The sequence below is a fragment of the Mobula hypostoma genome, chromosome 8, assembly GCF_963921235.1.
Source record: "Mobula hypostoma chromosome 8, sMobHyp1.1, whole genome shotgun sequence".
NCBI classification, from domain to species: Eukaryota; Metazoa; Chordata; class Chondrichthyes; order Myliobatiformes; family Myliobatidae; genus Mobula; species Mobula hypostoma.
Genome location: NC_086104.1, coordinates 9,298,782 through 9,317,137, shown reverse-complemented (window position 1 = coordinate 9,317,137; position 18,356 = coordinate 9,298,782). Strand labels below are relative to the sequence as shown.

Below are 18,356 nucleotides of genomic sequence, written 5' to 3'. Positions count from 1 at the left end.
AATGAAAGTGTTGACTATTTTCTACATGAAGATAAAATATTAAAAAACTGAGGTGCAAGAGGACTTGGGAGTCCTTGTGCAGGATTCCCTGAAGGTTAATTTGCAAGTTGAGTCTGTGGTGAGGAAGGCAAAAATGATGTTAGCATTCATTTCAAGAGGACTAGAATATAAAAGCAAGTGACGTTGAACCTTTATACAGCATTGGTGAGGCTTTACTTGAAGTATTGTGAGCAGGTTTGGGTCCCTTATCTTAGAAAGGATGTGCTGAAACTGGAGAGGGTTCCGAAGAGGTTGATGAACATGATTCCAGGATTGAATGTCATATGAAGAGCATTTGATGGTTCTGGACCTGTACTAAACAGAATTCAGAGGTATGAGCAGTGACCTCTTTGAAACCAATGAAATGGTGAAAGGCCTTGATAGAGTGGATGTGGTGAGGATGTTTCCTATGGTGGGAGAGTCTAAGTTCAGAGGACACAGCCTCAGAATAGAGGGGCAGCCTTTTAGAATGGAGATGAGAAGAAATTTCTTTCACCAGAGAGTGGTGAATCTGTGGAATTATTTGCCACAGGCAGCCATCGAGGCCAAGTCTTTATATATATTGAAGGCAGATTTTCAGATTCTTGATTGGTCAGGGCATGAAGGGATACAAGGAGAAGGCAGGAGACTGGGACTGAGAGATACAGGCTTCTCCTATATCTTATGGCCTTATGGTCTTATGGTGTTAAAACTACGGGTTGTAGATTTAAGGTGGGAAGAGAAAGATTTAACAAATTAAACCTCATGTGGTTTCACTTATCATCTGTCAGCTTACATTACCCCACCTTCCTATTATAGCTTCTTCATTCTTCTTTCTAGTTCTGATGATGGGTTGCAGCCTGAAATATTGACTGTTTTCCCTACATAGATATTGCCTCAACTGCTGAGCTTCTCCGGAATTTTGTGTGTGTTGCTTATGATTTCCAGCATCTGCAGAATCCCTTGAGCTTAACATTTTGAAAGGGACGTGAGAGGCAGCTTTTTCACACAGAAGATGGTGGTGAGTGTATGGAATGAGACTGCCAGAGGAAGGGGCTGAAGCTGGTGCAATAATATCAGTTAAGAGGGACTTGGATAGGTACATGCAAGGGTAGGGGTTAAAGGGTCAAACGCAGGATATTGAGACTAGCTGGGTTGTCACCATAGTCAGCATGGACTAGTTGGGCCGAAGGGCTTGTATCCATGCTGTTTAGCTCTCTGACTCTATAACGCTTCTTATCTGTTTTGACATAACCATCCACCAATCACTTTTTTCCAACCTCTGTACCCCTTCCCCTCCATCCAACTCCATCTGCCCATCACTGACCCCCCCCCCGCCGACCATACATGGTTCCACTTTATCGCCTGCCAAGCCTGTCTCATCCCCTCCCTCTCACCTTTTTGCACTATCCATCGTCCCTCTACACTCTCGAAACTGATACAGGGTCTGGCCCTAAAATCTGAAACATACTGCATTTCTTCATCTTCCTGTAAATTCTTGCAAGAAAAAAAATCTCAAGGTGGTATATTGTAACATATACTGTATGTACTTTAATAATAGATTTTATTTTGACTTTGACATCAACCTCATTGAAAACTATCGAATATTGTAAGGTCTGGATAGAGTGAGTGTGGGGAGAATGTTTCCTATAGTGGGGCAATCTAGAACCAGAGGCACAGCTTTAGGAGAGAGGGACATCCATTTAGAACAGAGATGAGGGCAAATGTCTTTAGCCAGATGGTGCTGATTCTGTTGAATTTGTTGCCACAGATGACTGTGGAGGCGAAATCATTGGGGGTATTTAAAGCGGAGGTTGATAGGTTCTTGATTAGTAAAGGTGTCAAAGGTTATGAAGAGAAGGCAGGAGAATGGGGTTGAGAGAGATAATAAATCAGCCATGCATGATAGAATGGTGCAACAGAATTGATGGACTGAATGGCCTGTTTCTGCTCCTATATCTTATGATCTGACCCCTGTGTCTCTGCAGTTGCCGAAATGTTCCAACAGGCTGTGTTGCTACTCTCCACAGTGCTCTCTATTAATTCACATCACTGTTACTGCTACAACTAAAGGCCAACAGCAAATCTGTGGATCGTGGGAGGAAAATGCACCTCTGTATACAGAAAGGCAAAATGATATCTTTGTTTTGATAAACCAACGCCTCGAGGATGTCAGAGTGAGCAGTGGCATAGCACACACCTACAGCGTCAGGGACAAATCAATCAAATGGCGAGATCTGGCGCAGAACCCACCACCGCTCTTACGCACCTTCAACAAATATCATTCTCTAATGAGGTTGAGTCACTTTCTGTATTATTATTATAGTGGGAGACTGCAGTGGTGAACGTACAACTGCACACAGGGATATTAGCTGATTTGTCTGTCAGCGTACAGTGAAGAGAATTAGAACATTCAACCCATAAGACCATAAGACACAAGAGCAGAATTTGACCGTTCAGTCTATCAAGTCTGCTCCGCCATTCCATCATGGCTGATTTATTATCCCTCTCAACCCCATTCTCCTGTCCTTCTCCCCATAACTTTTGATGCCTTGACTAATCGAGAACCTAAGAACCTCCATTTTAAATATATCCAATGATTTGGTCTCCACAGCCATCTGTGGCAATGGATTCCTCAGATTCCCCACTCCCTGGCTAAAGACATTCCTCCTCATCTCTGTTCTAAAGCACAGAACAATACTGGTTTATTGATATTAGTTTATTATTGGCACATGCACTGAGATCTGGTGCAAAGCTTGCCTTGCATTCTGCTCATACAGATCAGATCATTTCTCAGTGCGTTGAGGTAGAACAAGCTAAAACAATAAAATGCTGAATAATATCAAGTTATTATAATTGAATAATAATGCTGAGTCACTTTGAAGACTGCAGCTCATGTTCTCAGTATTTGCTTATTTGTTTATTGTCATTTGTATTCGCACAGTTTGTCTTTTGCACATTGGTTACGTGTCAAACTTTGTGTGCAGCTTTTCATTGATTCTATTGTATTTCATTTTCCTACTGCAAATGCCTGCAAGAAAATGATTCCCAGGGTAGTATATGGTGTCATATACGTACGTACTTTGATAAAAATTTACTTTGAACTTTGAATAAAGTGTAAAAGTTAAAGAAAAAAGTGCATGGAAGTAAATGCTTACTTGCAAGATTATTACGAGGTAGATTGTGAGGCCAGCAGTCCACCTTATTGTACAGTAGGTCTGTTCAGGAGTCTGATAACAGTGGGATAAGAACTGTTCTTGAGTCTGGTGGTACATGGGCTCAAACTTTTGTGTGCTCTACCCAATGGTACAGAATGTCCAGGATGGGAGTGGTTTCTGATTATGCTGGCTTCTTCACTATGGTAGGTGGGCGCGTGGCCAAGTGGTTAAGGCATTGGACTAGCTACCTGAGCCCCAGCCAAGGGAACGTGTGGTGTCCTTGAGCAAGGCACTTAATCACACATTGCTCTGTGACGACACTGGTGCCAAACTGTATGGGTCCCAATGCCCTTCCCTTGGACAACATTGGTGTCGTGGAGAGGGGAGACTTGCAGCATGGGCAACTGCTGGTCTTCCATACAACCTTGCCCAGGCCTGTGCCCTGGAGAGTGAAGACTTTCCAGGTGCAGATCCATGGTCTCGCAAGGCTAACAGATGCCTATATAATTTACTATGATATCAAGAAGTGCAGAGTCCATGGAGAGAAGGCTGGTTTCTGTGATGTCCTGAGCTATGTCCACAACTGTCTGAAATTTTTCACTGTAACCTGAATCATATTGGTAAATTGGCTGATTATTGTCACATACTGAGGTGTAGTGAAAATCTTGTCTTGCATACTATTCATACAAATCAATTCACTACACAGTGTACTGAGGTAGAACAAGGGAACACAAAAACAGAATGCAGAATGAAGTATAACAGCTACAGAGAAAATGCCGTGCGGGTAGACAGTAAAGTGCAAGGTCATAACAAGTTAGATAGTAAGGTAGGGAGTCCAACTTATCATACTAGGGAATCATTCAATAATCCTATGACAGTGGGGCAAAGCTGTCGTTGAGCCTGATGGTACATGCTTTAAAGATTTTTGTGTCTTCTGCCCGATATGAGAGTGAAGAAGAGAGTGGTGGTCCAGGATGGGTGGGGATTTTGATTATGCTGTCCGGCTTATTAAGACAGTGAGAAGTGTAGATGAAGTCCAAGGAGGAGAAGCTGTTTTCCATGATACACTCAGCTGTATCCACACACCTCTGCAGTTTCTCGTTGTCAAGGGCAAGAGCAGTTACCACACCAAGCTGTGATGCATCCAGATAGGATGCACTCTGTGGTGCATCAATAAAAGTTGGTGAGTATCAGAAGGACCATGTTCAATTTCTTCAGACTCCTGAGGAAATAGAAGTGCTGGTGTGCTTCCTTGGTCATGACACGAAACATGGGTTGTGCGTATCCAATTAGTCTCTCAGCAATATGGGTGACCCCCTAACTACCTACTTAAATGCCCAGCTTAGGGGCAATTAGTGATGTCATAGAGTTATAGACTCTATAATGGAAATTAAACACTAGAAATTGGAAGCAATGACCACAAGAATATGCTTTTGGTACTAGTTCCTTGGGCGTAAGTATGAATGGGGATGTATTCTGGCCAGGTAGACTAACGCACAGAGGGTCCCGTGACGGGAACACTGAATATATCCTTGTACAGAGGTGGACCAGGTATGGCATAGATATTCAGAACTTTGTAGGGGACTAACATTGGAATGATGTGCAAGGCAGTGATGTTGATCAGGGACGGGGAGACTATTGATAAGATTGAGGAGCTAAAAAGAATTTGCCCACTAACAGGACTCCTAAGGTTCTTCCTTTCAATTTTCCTACCTCTCAACTCCAATTCAACAATATTTTCAGAGCATACACTCAGTGGCCACTTTATTAGGTACACCTGTACACCTGGTTGTTAATGCAAGTATTGAATCAGCCAATCATGTGGCAGCAACTCAATGCATAAAAACATGCAGACATGGTCAAGGGGTACAGTTGTTCTTCAGACCTAACATTAGAATGGGACAGAAATGCAATCTAAGTGATTCTGACCCTGGAATGATTGTTGGTGTCAGATGGGGTGGTTTGAGTATCTCAGGCTGATCTCCTGCGATTTTTACACACAACAGTCTCTAGAGTTGACAGAGAATGATGCAAAAAAAAAAAAAAAAAAACCAAGAATATCTGGTGAGTGGCATTTCTGTGAGTGGAATGCCTTGTTAATGAGGGAGGCCAGAGGAGAATTGCCAGACTGGTTCAAACTGACAGGCATGTAACAGTAACTCAAATAACCATGCATTACAACAGTGGTGTGAAGAAGAGCATTTCTGGATGCACAGCACATCAAACCTTGATGTGGATGGTCTGCAGCTGCAGAAGACCATAAACATACACTCAGTGGCTACTTTATTGGGAACAGGAGGTAACTAATAAAGTGGCCATTGAGTGTATGTTCAAGAGTTCTTTCAACTTCAGTGGGATACTTCTCATGGGTTAATAATAATTAATCTCCAGAAATAAATCTTTATTTTCTGGGGTCTCCAAGGCAATGTCATGGAGATTGCCATCATTAATCAGTTATCAACAGTGTACAGCTGTGGATAAAGTGCATTTTATTCAGGTTAATCAGGGCAGGTCCATTCTGTTCCTCCATCTTGGCAGCCACTTCAGAGGAGATTTGCCAGTCTTGTGTTGTGCCAATGCTTTCTGGTGCAATTACTATCTGGGAGACTTTCCGGCTTCTTTTTATCAAGGTAAATTGCAATTTGTGGTTCCCTCTTTGGTTGCTCAGTTATAGGAAAGGCGTCATTAAGCTGCAGAGAGTACAAAGATAAACAAGAGTATTGAAAGGACTCGGAGGCCTAAATTTTTAAGTTTTTTATCTAGAGACAGAGTACAGAGTAGGCCCTTCCACCCTTTTGAGCCGTGCTGTCCAGCAACACCTGATTTAGACCAAGGACAATTTACAATGCCCAATTAACCTACTATCTGGTACATTTTTGCACTGTGAGAGGAAACCGGAGCTGCCGGAGAAATCCCATTGATTCCATGGGGAGAACGCTAGGATTGAACTCTGGCCGCGGATGCCTTGAGCTGTAATAGTGTCGCACTAACTGCTAAACTACCATGACGAACTACAGGGAGAGTCGGGAGTATTGTACATAGAACATAAGACATTGGAGATTTGATAGAGCGGTTCAAAATTACGAGGGGTATAGATCAGGTGGCAGGGTGGAGGCACGCCTCCACCAAAGGAGATGATAGGCTAACCTGCAGGTCACCCTGGGGCAAAGTGTAACACCTACTTAGCACCCAGATCAGGGTCACGTGAAGCCATGGGAACAGGTGGCGGATGATCATATGAGCAGCTGGTGGATTTCATAATGGTGATGATGATAGATAGATAGGGTAAATGCAAGCAAGCTTTTTCCACTAAGGTTGGGTGAGCCTACAATCAGAGGCTATGGGTTAAGGGTGAAAGGTGATATATTCAAGTGGAACATAAGGGGAAATTTCTTCACTCAGAGGGTGGTGAGAGTATGAAAAGTACTGCCAGTGGAAGTTGTGGAAGCGATTTCAATTTCAACATTCAAGAGAAGTTTGGATAGGTACATGGATGGGTATGGAGAGCTGTGGTCCAGGTGCAGGTTGATGGGACGAGGCAGTTTTAAGTGGTTCAGCATGGACTAGATGGGCCAAAGGGCCTGTTTCTGTGCTGTATTTTTCTATGACTCCCTGACTCTATAGATAATAGAACATATAATATAGAACATAGAGCTGTACAACACAGTACAGGCCCTATGGCACATGATACTGTCCTGATCTTTTAGTCTACTCTAAGATGAACCTAACCATACCCCCTACACAGCCATAATTTTTCTTTGATCCATGTGCCTATCTAAGAATTTCTTAGATGCCCCTAATGTATCTGCCTCTACCACCACCTCTGGCAGGGCATTCCACGCACTCACCACTCACTGTGTAAAAAAATATACTTCTGATATCCTCCCTATACTTTCATCCAATCACCTTAAAATCGTGCCACCTTGTCTTAGCCACTTCTGACCTGAGAAAAATAATTACTGGTTGTCCACTTGATTTATGTCTGATATCATTTGTACATCTCTCTGTTGTCGCCTCTCATTCTCCTTCATTCCAATGAGTAAAGTTCCAGCTTGTACAACCTATTTTCATAAGATAGGCTCTTTAATCCAGGCAGCATCCCAGTGAGCCTCCTCTACATCCTTTCTAAATCTTCTATATCCATCCTATAATGATGTGACCAGACCTGAACACTATAGTCAAAGTGTGGTCTGACCAGGTTTTATAAACACTCTCTCGCAGCTCTTGAACTCAATTCCCCCAGCCCTTGACTAAGGAAAGTCAACACACGATATGCCTTCTTGACATCTCTGGTTAGTGAGACCAGGTGAGGGGGAAGGTGAGTGTTTGAGGAAGGGAAATGATGTGCAAAGCTTGGAGCGATAGGTATAGGAGGTAAAGGTCTGAAGATGAGAAAAAGCTGATAGGGGAGCAGGGTGGACCTTGGGAGAAAGGGAAGCAGGAGGGGAACCAGAAGGATGATAAGCAGGTGAGGAGAATAGAAGGGGTGGAAGGGGAAGCAGATTAGGGAAGGAAGAAGTGAGAAGAAGGGAGGGGTGAGAAACAACCAGAAGTTAGGGAAAGCGATGTTCATGCCACTAGGTCAGAGGCTGCCCTGACGGAGTATAAAGTCTTGCTCCTCCAAAGTGAGTGTGGCCTCATTTTGGCAGTAGAGGAGGCCATAGACCAACTTGTTGAAAAGCAAATGGCAAATCAAATTGAAATGGATGGACACCTGGAAATCTGCCTTTTTTTTATCAGAGACTTACATAAGGTAGGAGTACCAAAAAGACAGAGATTTAAAGTAAGATTGAGGAGGTTTAAATTCATGGAGGTACATCTTTGAGGGGTACATTTTTCACTCATAGAATAATTGCTATCAAGTTCAAGTTTATTGTCATCTGACTATACATATATACAATCAAATGAAACAACATTCCTGCAGACCAAGTGCATCAACACAACATACAGTATATCATACACAATACAAAAACCAAAATATAATACTATAAGTAAATTAATTCAAGATGCATTTAGTATTATGCAGCAAATGTAAACAGTAAACAGTTCGCTGTCCTAGTAACGAGACCTTGATGGTGACAGGGTATTCATTAGTCTCACAGCCTGAGGGAAGAAGCTGTTACCCAGTTTGACAGTCCTAGTCCTGATGCTCCTGTACCTCCTTCCTGATGTCAATGGGTCAAAGCGATTGTGCGATGGGTGGTGGGGATCTTCAACAATGCTTTGGGCCTTCATCTTCAATGCTCCAAGTAAATGTCACAAATGATGAGGAGGGATATTGCAATGATCCTCTTGGTGATTTTTACTGTAAAGTCTTGTAGCCGGGGGTGGTAGTGGGGATAAGCTCCCAGTACCTATAAAGTGCTCCAAATGGCCTGTGTCTCTAACAGCCTCTGACAACCATGTCCAACCCTTGGGCTTCACGTGTGGCTTAGCTACTAGGCCCGGTGGAACTGTTTCCACTGGCAAGAGAAGGGGCAAAGGTGGACCACTGGTGCCTCAAAACCAGTTGCTTCAGGCAGGTGGGGCTCATCAGCCTTGGACAGCAGCCCACCTAGGAGAAGGAAAACTCTGATTTTAAACATCCACTGCCTTGCAGTCATACCCACCCATGGGAAAGGCTTCAGGAGTAAACCCCAAGGAAGAAATCCGGAGCCGGGGTCCCTAAGGCAGTTTGATGTTGTTTACAACTTCACTCTGGCAACCTCTGCGGCAACACTGGTGCCAAGCTGTACTGGTGCTTGCCCTTCCCTCGGGCTATATCAGTGACATGGAGAGAGGGAACCTGTTGCACGGGCAACAGCCGGTTCTTCAAATCTTCCCGCACAGTCCACTAGAGGGGCAAACCCATGATCTCCTGGGATCGACAGCTGCCTACTAAGATAAAGTCGTGTGGTCCAACGCCTCTCAGCTTCTGTACCACGCAATGATGCAGCCAGACAGAACACCTCAATAGCGTTCCTGTAGAAGATTGTAAGAATGGGGGCGGGAACCTTGCATGTCTCAATCTCCTTGGAAAGTATAGGCGCCTTCATGACTAATGAGAAGGTGTTGTGGATCCAGGTTAGATCGTCCATTATGTGCACACCAAGGAACATTGTGCTGTTCCTTCTCTACACGGCAGAGCCATTGACGTGCAGGGGAGAATGTTTGACCTGTGCCTTCCTGGGGCCCACAATAATCTTTTTTGTCTTGTCCACATGGAGACTCGGGATGTTGTTCTCACACCATTTGACAAGCTTCCCCGCCTTCTCTCTATATCATTGTTGTTGAGGAGACCAACCATTCTCATATCATCAGCGAACTTGATGACGCAAGCACGAGGAAATCTGCAGATGCTGGAAATTCAAGCAACACACACAAAATGCTGGTGGAACGCAGCAGGCCAGGCAGCATCTATAGTAAGAGGTACAGTCGACATTTCGGGCCGAGACCCTTCGCCAGGGCTAACTGAAAGAAGAGATAGTAAGAGATTTGAAAGTGGAAGGGGGAGGAGGAGATCCGAAATGATAGGAGAAGACAGGAGGGGGAGGGATGAAGCTAAGAGCTGGGAAGTTGATTGGCAAAAGGGAAACAAAGCTGGAGACACGGGAGACAGAAAGGGGGAGGGGAGCACCAGAGGGAGATGGAGGGCAGGCAAGGAGTGATTGGTGAGAGGGAAAGAAAGAAAAAAGGAGGGGGGAATAATAAATGAATAAATAAATTAAATAGGGGATGGGGTAAGAAGGGGAGGAGGGGCATTAGTGGAAGTTAGAGAAGTCAATGTTCATGCCATCAGGTTGGAGGCTACCCAGACAGAATATAAGATGTTGTTCCTCCAACCTGAGTGTGGCTTCATCTCGACAGTAGAGGAGGCCATGGATGACCTATCAGAATGGGAATGGGACGTGGAATTAAGATGTGTGGCCACTGGGACATCCTGCTTCCTCTAGTGGACAGAGCGTAGGTGTTCAGCAAAACGGTCTCCCAGTCTGTGTCGGCTCTCACTAATATACAGAAGGCTGCACCAGAAGGAATTAAAATGTGTGGCCACTGGGAGAGGTGAGGTGACACCTCACCTGTGAGTTGGCTGGCGTGATATACTGTGTCCTGTGCTCCCGGTGCAGCCTTCTTGATTCCCTTTAGCCAATCAATTTCCCAGCTCTTAGCTCTATCCCTTCCCCCTCCTGTCTTCTCCTATCATTTCAGATAGGAGTTTCAGTCTTCTCCCCCTCCCTCTTTTAAATCTCTTACTATCTCTTCTTTCAGTTAGTTCTGACGAAGGGTCTCAGCCCGAAACGTCGACTATACCTCTTTCTATAGATGCTGCCTGGCCTGCTGCACTCACCAGCATTTTGTGTGTTTAGTGAACTTGATGATGCGGTTTGAGCTGAATCTGGCAGAGCAGGCGTGAGTCAGAAACATGAACAGCAGCGGGCTGATCACGCAGCCCTGGGGGGCAATAGTGCTCATCACGATGGATTTTGCGATGTTGCTGCCAACTCAGACTGACTGGGGTCTTTCCATCAAGAGATCCACGATCCAGCTACAGAGAGGTGTGTTGAGTCCCAACAAGCACATTTTACCCATCAGCCTCTGAAAGATGGTCGTGTTAAACACTGAGCTGAGATCGATGAACAATATCCTGGCGTATGAGGAATTGTTCTCTAGGTGGGACAGGACAGAGTGGAGAGCCGAGACTATGGCATCATGAGCGGAAGGTGAACTGGAAAGGGAATGAGATTCCAGAGGAGGTAGTGGAGGCAGGAGCAGTAAACAGTAAAAGGATAATGGATAAACTGTACTCGTTCAGAATCAACACCCCTCTCTGTGGCTGGATCTTGGGCTTCTTGATGGAAAGCTTCATTTAAGGGGTATCAAGACAGGATAAACAAAGCAGAGAAGGATGTGGAATAAATTCAGGCAAGCGGAAAGATATAGACAGGAATGATGGTCAGCGCAAATGTGATGAAAGTCCCGTTTCTGTTCTGTGCCGCAGCAATGACTCTATAATTTGCTTTTGTTATTTAGAGATACAGCCCAGTAACTGGCCTTTCCGGCCCAACGAGCCCGTACTGCTAATTAACCTACTGACCCGTGTGTATGGGAGGAAACCAGAGTGCATGGAGGAACCCCCGCGGTCACAGGGAGAAAGTATAAACTCGTTACAAATTGTAACAGAAATTGAACCCAGGTCACTGACGCTGTAAAAGTGTTATTCTACCTGTGCAGTGCAGCCCCACAATGGTGGATGAAGAACAGTTCAAAGTTCAAAATAAATTTATTCACAAAGTACATATGCATTACTGCATACTTCTCCGACGTTCACTTTCTTGTGGGCATTCACAGTAAATACAAAGAAACACAATAGAATCAATGAAGGACAGCACACAACAAGGTGAATTAATGACCAATTGGCAAAAGACAATAAACTATACAAATACAAAAAGAAAAAAAAAAGAACAAAATAATAATAATAAATAAATAAGCAATAAATATCGAGAACATGTGATGAAGAGTTCTGGAATAGGTTATGGGAAGAGTTCAATGTTGTGGTGAGTAAAGTATCCCGTCTGGTTCAAGAGCCTGACAAGTCACAAGTCCTGTAATGGGAGGCCGCCGGGAAATCCCACCTGTTGTGGCGGACAGAGTGAAGAGTCTGTGGCTGGTCGGAGAACAGGTGAGGATTGTTCCAGGCAAATGCTACCCAGGAAATTCGGTTGTGAGGGTGATGCATATCATCTTCAAGGAGGAAGCACTCACCCTTTCTATTTCCTTGTTTCACCCCTCACTCCTCCAGGATTTGTTGGGTCCATCACGTGACGGGAATGTGGGTCTATCCACTCCTCGACCACCTACCCAGCTTTCCGAAGCTGTTTGTCTTCGTCTCATCGGTGGGTGTCATCAATGTATTGTACCTGATGGGTGAAACACTAAATGGTTACATCTGGGACAAGTCAAGATGTAAGTACCGACATTGCTTAGGTTCTGTTTTTATACTGTTGAAACAGACATGAAAGATCTAAAGATTTCACTTAATCTATTTATCATTTATTTAGTGATACAGCAGAGCAGGCCCTTTGAGCTGTGCTGTCCCAGCAACCTCCAACAAACTCCATTAACCCTAACTTAATTATGGGACAATTTACAATGACCAATTAACCTACCTGGAATGTTGTCGGACTGTGGGAGGAAACTGCAGAACGCAGAGAAGACCTACACATTCCATGAGGAAGACGTACAGAGATTCCTTACAAGTTGGCACTGCATTGAACTCTGAATTTCAGGACGTTCAAACTGTAACAGCGTTGCGTTAACCGCTACGCTACAATAGGACCCTAATTCACCAGGAGATATTAGCTTTCTACTCTAAGCTGACTAAAACACTCAAGGCAATTCTATTCAGTGTCCATCTGTTTCTACCAATACACATTACAGCTCTTGTCTGTCATTCGTGATGCTTCTCAAGCAAGCCCTTTCTTGTCAACCCTACAAACACAGGGAGCCTCCTGTTCTGTCTGGTTGTCAGACACCAATATCATCATCATTATGTGCCATTTCATGATGTAGGCAATCTTTGACCATGATTGTTCTTAGCAAATTTATCTACAGAAGTGCTTTGCCATTGCCTTCTTCTGAACAGTGTCTTTACAAGATGGATGAGTGCAGCCATTATCAATTCTCTTCAAAGATTGTCTGCCTGGCATCAGTGTTCACATAACTATAGACTTGTGATATGCACCAGCTGCACATACGACCATCCACCACCTGCTCCCATGGCTTCCTACGACCCTAAGCAGGTGCTACACCTTGCCCAAGGCTGACCTACAGTCTAGCGGAGGGAAGGAGCACTTTACGTCTCTTTTGGTAGGGACGTATCTCCACCATGCTACCCATGCACCAATTTCGTGGGCATAAAAAAGTCACTCAAAGGTTATAAAGTCACAGAGCACTACATCATGCCCCTTGGCCTATCCAGTCCATGCCAAACTAATCTTCTGCCTAGTCCCATCTACCTGCACCTGGACCATAGCTCTCCTTCCCCGCCTTCCTTGAACTCATCTGAATTTTTCTAAATGCTACAGTTGAATCTGCATCCACCACTCCTGCTGGCAGCTCGTTCCACATTTGCACCACTCTCTGAGTGAAGAAGTTTCCCCTCGGGTTCCTCCTAAATATTTCACCTTTCACTCTTAACCTATGACCTCTAGTCCTAGTCTCACCCAACCTGAGAGGAAAAAGACTATATGCATTCACCCTATAGCCCTCATAATTTTTATACCTCAGTCAAATCTCTCCTCATTTCCCTAGACTTTAGCAAATAAACTCCTTACCTATTTAAACTTCCTCTGTAACTCAGTCCCTCAAGTCCTGGCAACATCCTTTTCAATTTTCTCTCAACCTTACTGATAACTTTCCGGTAGGTAAGTGACCAGCATTGTACACAATTCTCTGATTCACCTTCCCAATGTCTTATACAATGTCAATATAACATCCCAGCTCCTGTACTCAATCCTCTGATTTATGAAGGTCACGAAGCTGCTTTATAAACACCTTGTTCGGGTAACAATACAATCTTGTCAAAGTAAGCACAACAATCATTTTAGTTAAAATTTAATTTCCATTTAAGTGTTTTGATTTTACTCAGCCTCTTCCTGGGTACCTCAGACCTGTCACAGCACAGATGGAGACCACTTATCCAATCGAGTTGATGCTGAGTCCACACAGCACTGTAAATTATTCTGTCTCAAGCGCCCATCCAACTCCGACTGAATGGCCTGAATGATGCTGTTTCTGCCGTCCCATAACTGCTCTACAAAAGTGGGGTGACGCAGTAGCATAGCGGTTAGCACAACGGTTTACAGTACCAGTGATCCTGATCCAATTCCCACCACTATCTGTAAGGAGCTTGTACGTTTTCTCTGTGACTCCTCGGTTTCCCCCATGTCCTCCCAAAGTCCAAAGATGCATCAGTTGGTAGGTTAATTGGTCCTTGTAAATTGTCCTATGGTTACACTACAGTTCAGTCAGGGGTTGCTGGGCAGCGTAGCTCAAAGGCACTGCATCTCAATAAAATATTAAGTAAAATAAAAACATTTATCTTCGCATTGTCATTATATATTTTCCCTTAATTTTCAAATCCATGTCCCCAATCAAGTTCAGTTTACTGTCATCTGCACAAGTGCATGTGTGTGCAGGTGCAATGAAAATCTTATCTACAGCAGAAGCATAGACTCAGAGCTTCCGAAAATCACCTTTCGCAAAAAAAGGAAAAAATAACTAAATTATACAAGTCCTTAATTAGCTAATGAGGATTGTTTTCTTCTGTCCATCTCTCTAAGCATGTCATGGTCAACTAAAAGTCCGTCACAGTACCCCATGACTTCTTCAAGGAGGCAACAACAACTTGTTCAGTCTAACCTTTGAGCTGAAAGAGCTTGTTACCGGGTTTTTGGCAAAGAAAAAATTATTTTATATTAGATTTAGATTTTTACATAAGCTTTATTTGTCACATTTACATCAAAACATTGAAACATGAAGTGAAATGCATCATTTGCGTCAATGAACAAAACAGTCCAATGACATGCTGGGGACTGCTGGCGAGAGTTGCCATGCTTCTGGCACCACTGTACCATGTCCACAACTCTCTAACCTTCACTTGTACAGTCTTTGGACTGTGGGAGGAAACTGAATCACCTGGAGGAAACCCATACGTCATGGGGAGAACATACATACTCATTACAAACAGGGGCAGAATTGAACCTGCTCACTGGTGCTGCAAGAACATTATACCAGCGACTACATTATTGTACCACCCAATAACACCCATTGGTATATCAGATCCTGTGGCCAATGGCCAATATTATTCAACACAGATTATAACTGTTTTAAGGAATCCTGGTTAATCAAAATGTCTGTTTTAATATTAGCATAAAGAAGAATCTATTTCACACAGTCACAGGGTGAGCATACAGTCTTCTTACAGATGGCGGCAGGAATTAAACCTGGGTTGCTGGAGATGTAAAATCCTACACTAACCAATACACTAGCATGCCACCCACTTCTATTTCCCAAAGAATAGTCACATAGCTCTCAAATGCTGGGCAACATGGTAGTGTTGTGGTTAATGTGACGCTATTACAGCAAGGGCCAATCTGGAGTTTGGAGTTTCATTCTAACACCGTCTATAAGGAGTTTGAACGTTCTCCTCATGAACTGTGTGAGTTTCCACCAGCTGCTGCGGTTTCCTCCCACATTTCCAAGGCGTACCAATAGGTAGATTAATTGGCATTGTAAATTGTCCTGTGATTAGGCTATCATCGGAACTCCAACTGAACTTTGGTGGCTTGACTGTGCAACAACACGTAACCACGCGCGCGCATACGGCAATGAGCGTTAATTGAGTCTGCTTAAATCATTTCAGAATGCGAAACGCATGTGCCAGTCACAATTAACTTGACAAGGTTAAACAGAAAACACCAGGGTTTAACAAATCTCGTTCAGACAACAATTAACAAATACAGGTGCAAAGCCAGCAGTACTTATGACCTGATGAATGGTCTTGGCTCAAAATGTCGACTGTTCACTATTTTCCATAGATGCTGCCTGAGCTGCTGAGTTCCTCCGGCATTTTGTGTGGGTTGCTTTGAATTTCCACCATCTGCAGATTTTCTCTAGTTTGTGGAGCATCCTGATAAAACTCTTCTGCATCCTCTCCAAAGCCTCAACATCTTTCCTATAGTGAGGCAACCAGAACTGTAAGCAACAATCCAGATGTGGCCTAACCAGAGTTTTATAATGTTAGACCATAATATGTAGAAGCAGAATTAGGCCATCGCATCTGCTCCGCCACTCCATCATGGCTGATCCCGGATCCCACTCAACCCCACACATCTGCCATCTCACCATATCCTTTGAGCCCTGACCAAACAGGAAACTATCAACTTCCATCATAAATATGCCCAGTGACCTGGCCTCCACCGCAGTCTGTGGCAGAGCATTCCACAGATTCCTCCTTACCTCTGTTCTAAAGGGCACCCCTCAATTCTGAGGCTGTGCCCTTTAGTTCTGGATACCCCATCATAGAAAACATCTTTTCCATATCCACCCTATCTGGTCCTTTCAATATTCAGTGGGTTTCTTCCTCCCCTCTCCTGACAGTCACCCATTTATCTGTCTCCTGTAGCCATGGGGTAACTACTTTCCTGTAGCACCTTTTTATCATCTCTTCACTTTCCTTAACAAGCCAAAGGTCATCAAGCTGCAGGTCCAGTTCCTTAACATGGTCTCTAAGGAGCTGCGTCTCGATGCACCTGATGCAGATGTGGCCATCGGGAAGGCTGGTAGTCACCTGGGAATTCCACATCTGACACCCAGCACAGACCATTGGCCCCGTAGACTTACCCCTATTCTCTCGAGTTAAATAAGAAATGAAATAACTTACTTACTTACCTTGCCTCTGCCTGTTCTCGCCAAAGCCCTGTTGAGCCAAAGCCTTACTACTCTGATTCAGAGCACTCCAATGACGACCATTCCCATGATGACCGCTCCGCTAGATGGTACCCCTCTTTTATGGAGACTGGGTTTTTAAAGCTCTTCACTGGACTTGTGTGAGAACGCTTCTACTGCATCTGCACAACACTCCAATCAACAATTCCCATCGAAAAAACCTTCCCACCTTTTAAAGTTCTTCACCAGACCAGTGCAGGAACACTTCTACTGCAAAACTGTTAATGATTTTGCCCTTAACAGTGCATTGTCTCCTTGCTTTTGTCCTACTAAGGTGGAACAGCTCACAATTATCTGGGTTAAACTCTATCTCCCATTTCTCTGTCCATATCTACAACTGATCTATATTGTGTTGTATTCTTTGCTACTCTTCTACACTATCCACAACTCCACCAACTTCGGTATCATCTGCAAACTTACGAACCCACCCATCTACAATTTCATTCAGGTATTTTATATTCATCACAAATAACAAAAGTACCCACAGAACTCCTCTAATTACAGACCTCCAGCTCGAATAAGTACCTTCAACAACTACCCTTTGTCTTCTCTGCGCAAACTAATTCTGAATCCAAACAACTAATTTGCCATGGAACCCATACATCATAATCTCCTAGATCAGCCTCCCATGAGGGACTTCATCAAACACCTTACTAAAATCCATGTAGGTAACATCCATTGTGCTACCCTCCTCAATCTCACTCGTTACCTTGTCAAAAAACTCAATCAAGTTGGACGACATGACCTGCCTCACAAAAATCTATGCTGGCTCTCCCTAATTAGGCCATGGGTTTCTAAATGCTCATAGATCCTATTCTAAGAATTTTCTCCAGCAATTTCCCTACAATAGATGTGAAACTCTCTGGTCTATAGTTTCCAGGATTTCCCCTTCTTCCTTTCTTATATAGAGGTACAACATTAACCACTCACCAGTCCTCCGGGACCATGCCTGTGGCTAGAGAGGACACAAAGATACTGGTCCAGGGCCCAGCAATCTTGCCTCTTGCCTCCTTCAATAAACTGGGGTAAATCCTATCAGGCTCTGGGGACTTATCCATTTTAATACTCATTAGGAGGCCCAACACTTCCTCTTCCTTGACCTCTAAACGCCCTAATGTATTTATACACTGAGCACTGATCTCCTGGTTCTCCATATCCTTTTTCTTGGTAAATACTGAAGCAAAGTATTCATTAAGTACCCTCACTCACACTCTCCATACCCAAGCAAAAGTGCTCCCCCCCCAATTTATCCTTGAGTGGATCCACCCTGTCCCTGGTTATCGTCTTACTCTTGATGTATGTATGGAATGACTTGGGATTCACCTTAATCCTACTTGCCAAGGACTTTTCATGGCTCCTCCTGAATTTCTGAACTCCCTTCTTTAGCTCTTTTCCTGCTTCTTTGTACTCCTCATGCTACTTCTGAAGCTTTCCCTTCTTCACTAAGTCCAACACCTCTATGGACAACCAAGGTTCTTGTATCTTCCCAACCCCATCCTTCCTTCTAACAGGAACATACCTTTCCTGTGCTCTGGGCAATTGATCTTTAAATACCCTCCACATATCTGATGTGGACTTGGCAGAGAAAAGGTGTTCCCAATTAACTCTTCTTAGTTCCTGCCTAATATCTTTGTAATTTGCCCTACTCAAGGACCTGCCGTCCCCTTATCTATTGCTGTCCTGAAAGTTAAG

At 43.9% G+C, this 18,356-nt stretch overlaps 1 protein-coding gene across 3 annotated transcripts in view; it reads left to right on the top strand.

Annotated features, from left to right (window-relative positions):
• Positions 1-18,356, top strand: part of aig1 (androgen-induced 1 (H. sapiens)) — a 265,682-nt gene that overhangs the window by 232,026 nt on the left and 15,300 nt on the right. For all 3 annotated transcript variants that reach the window (XM_063055447.1, XM_063055448.1, XM_063055446.1), the window contains one exon: positions 11,956-12,119. In XM_063055447.1, the coding sequence (XP_062911517.1) occupies positions 11,956-12,119 (164 nt within the window). The remainder of the gene's footprint in view (positions 1-11,955; positions 12,120-18,356) is intronic.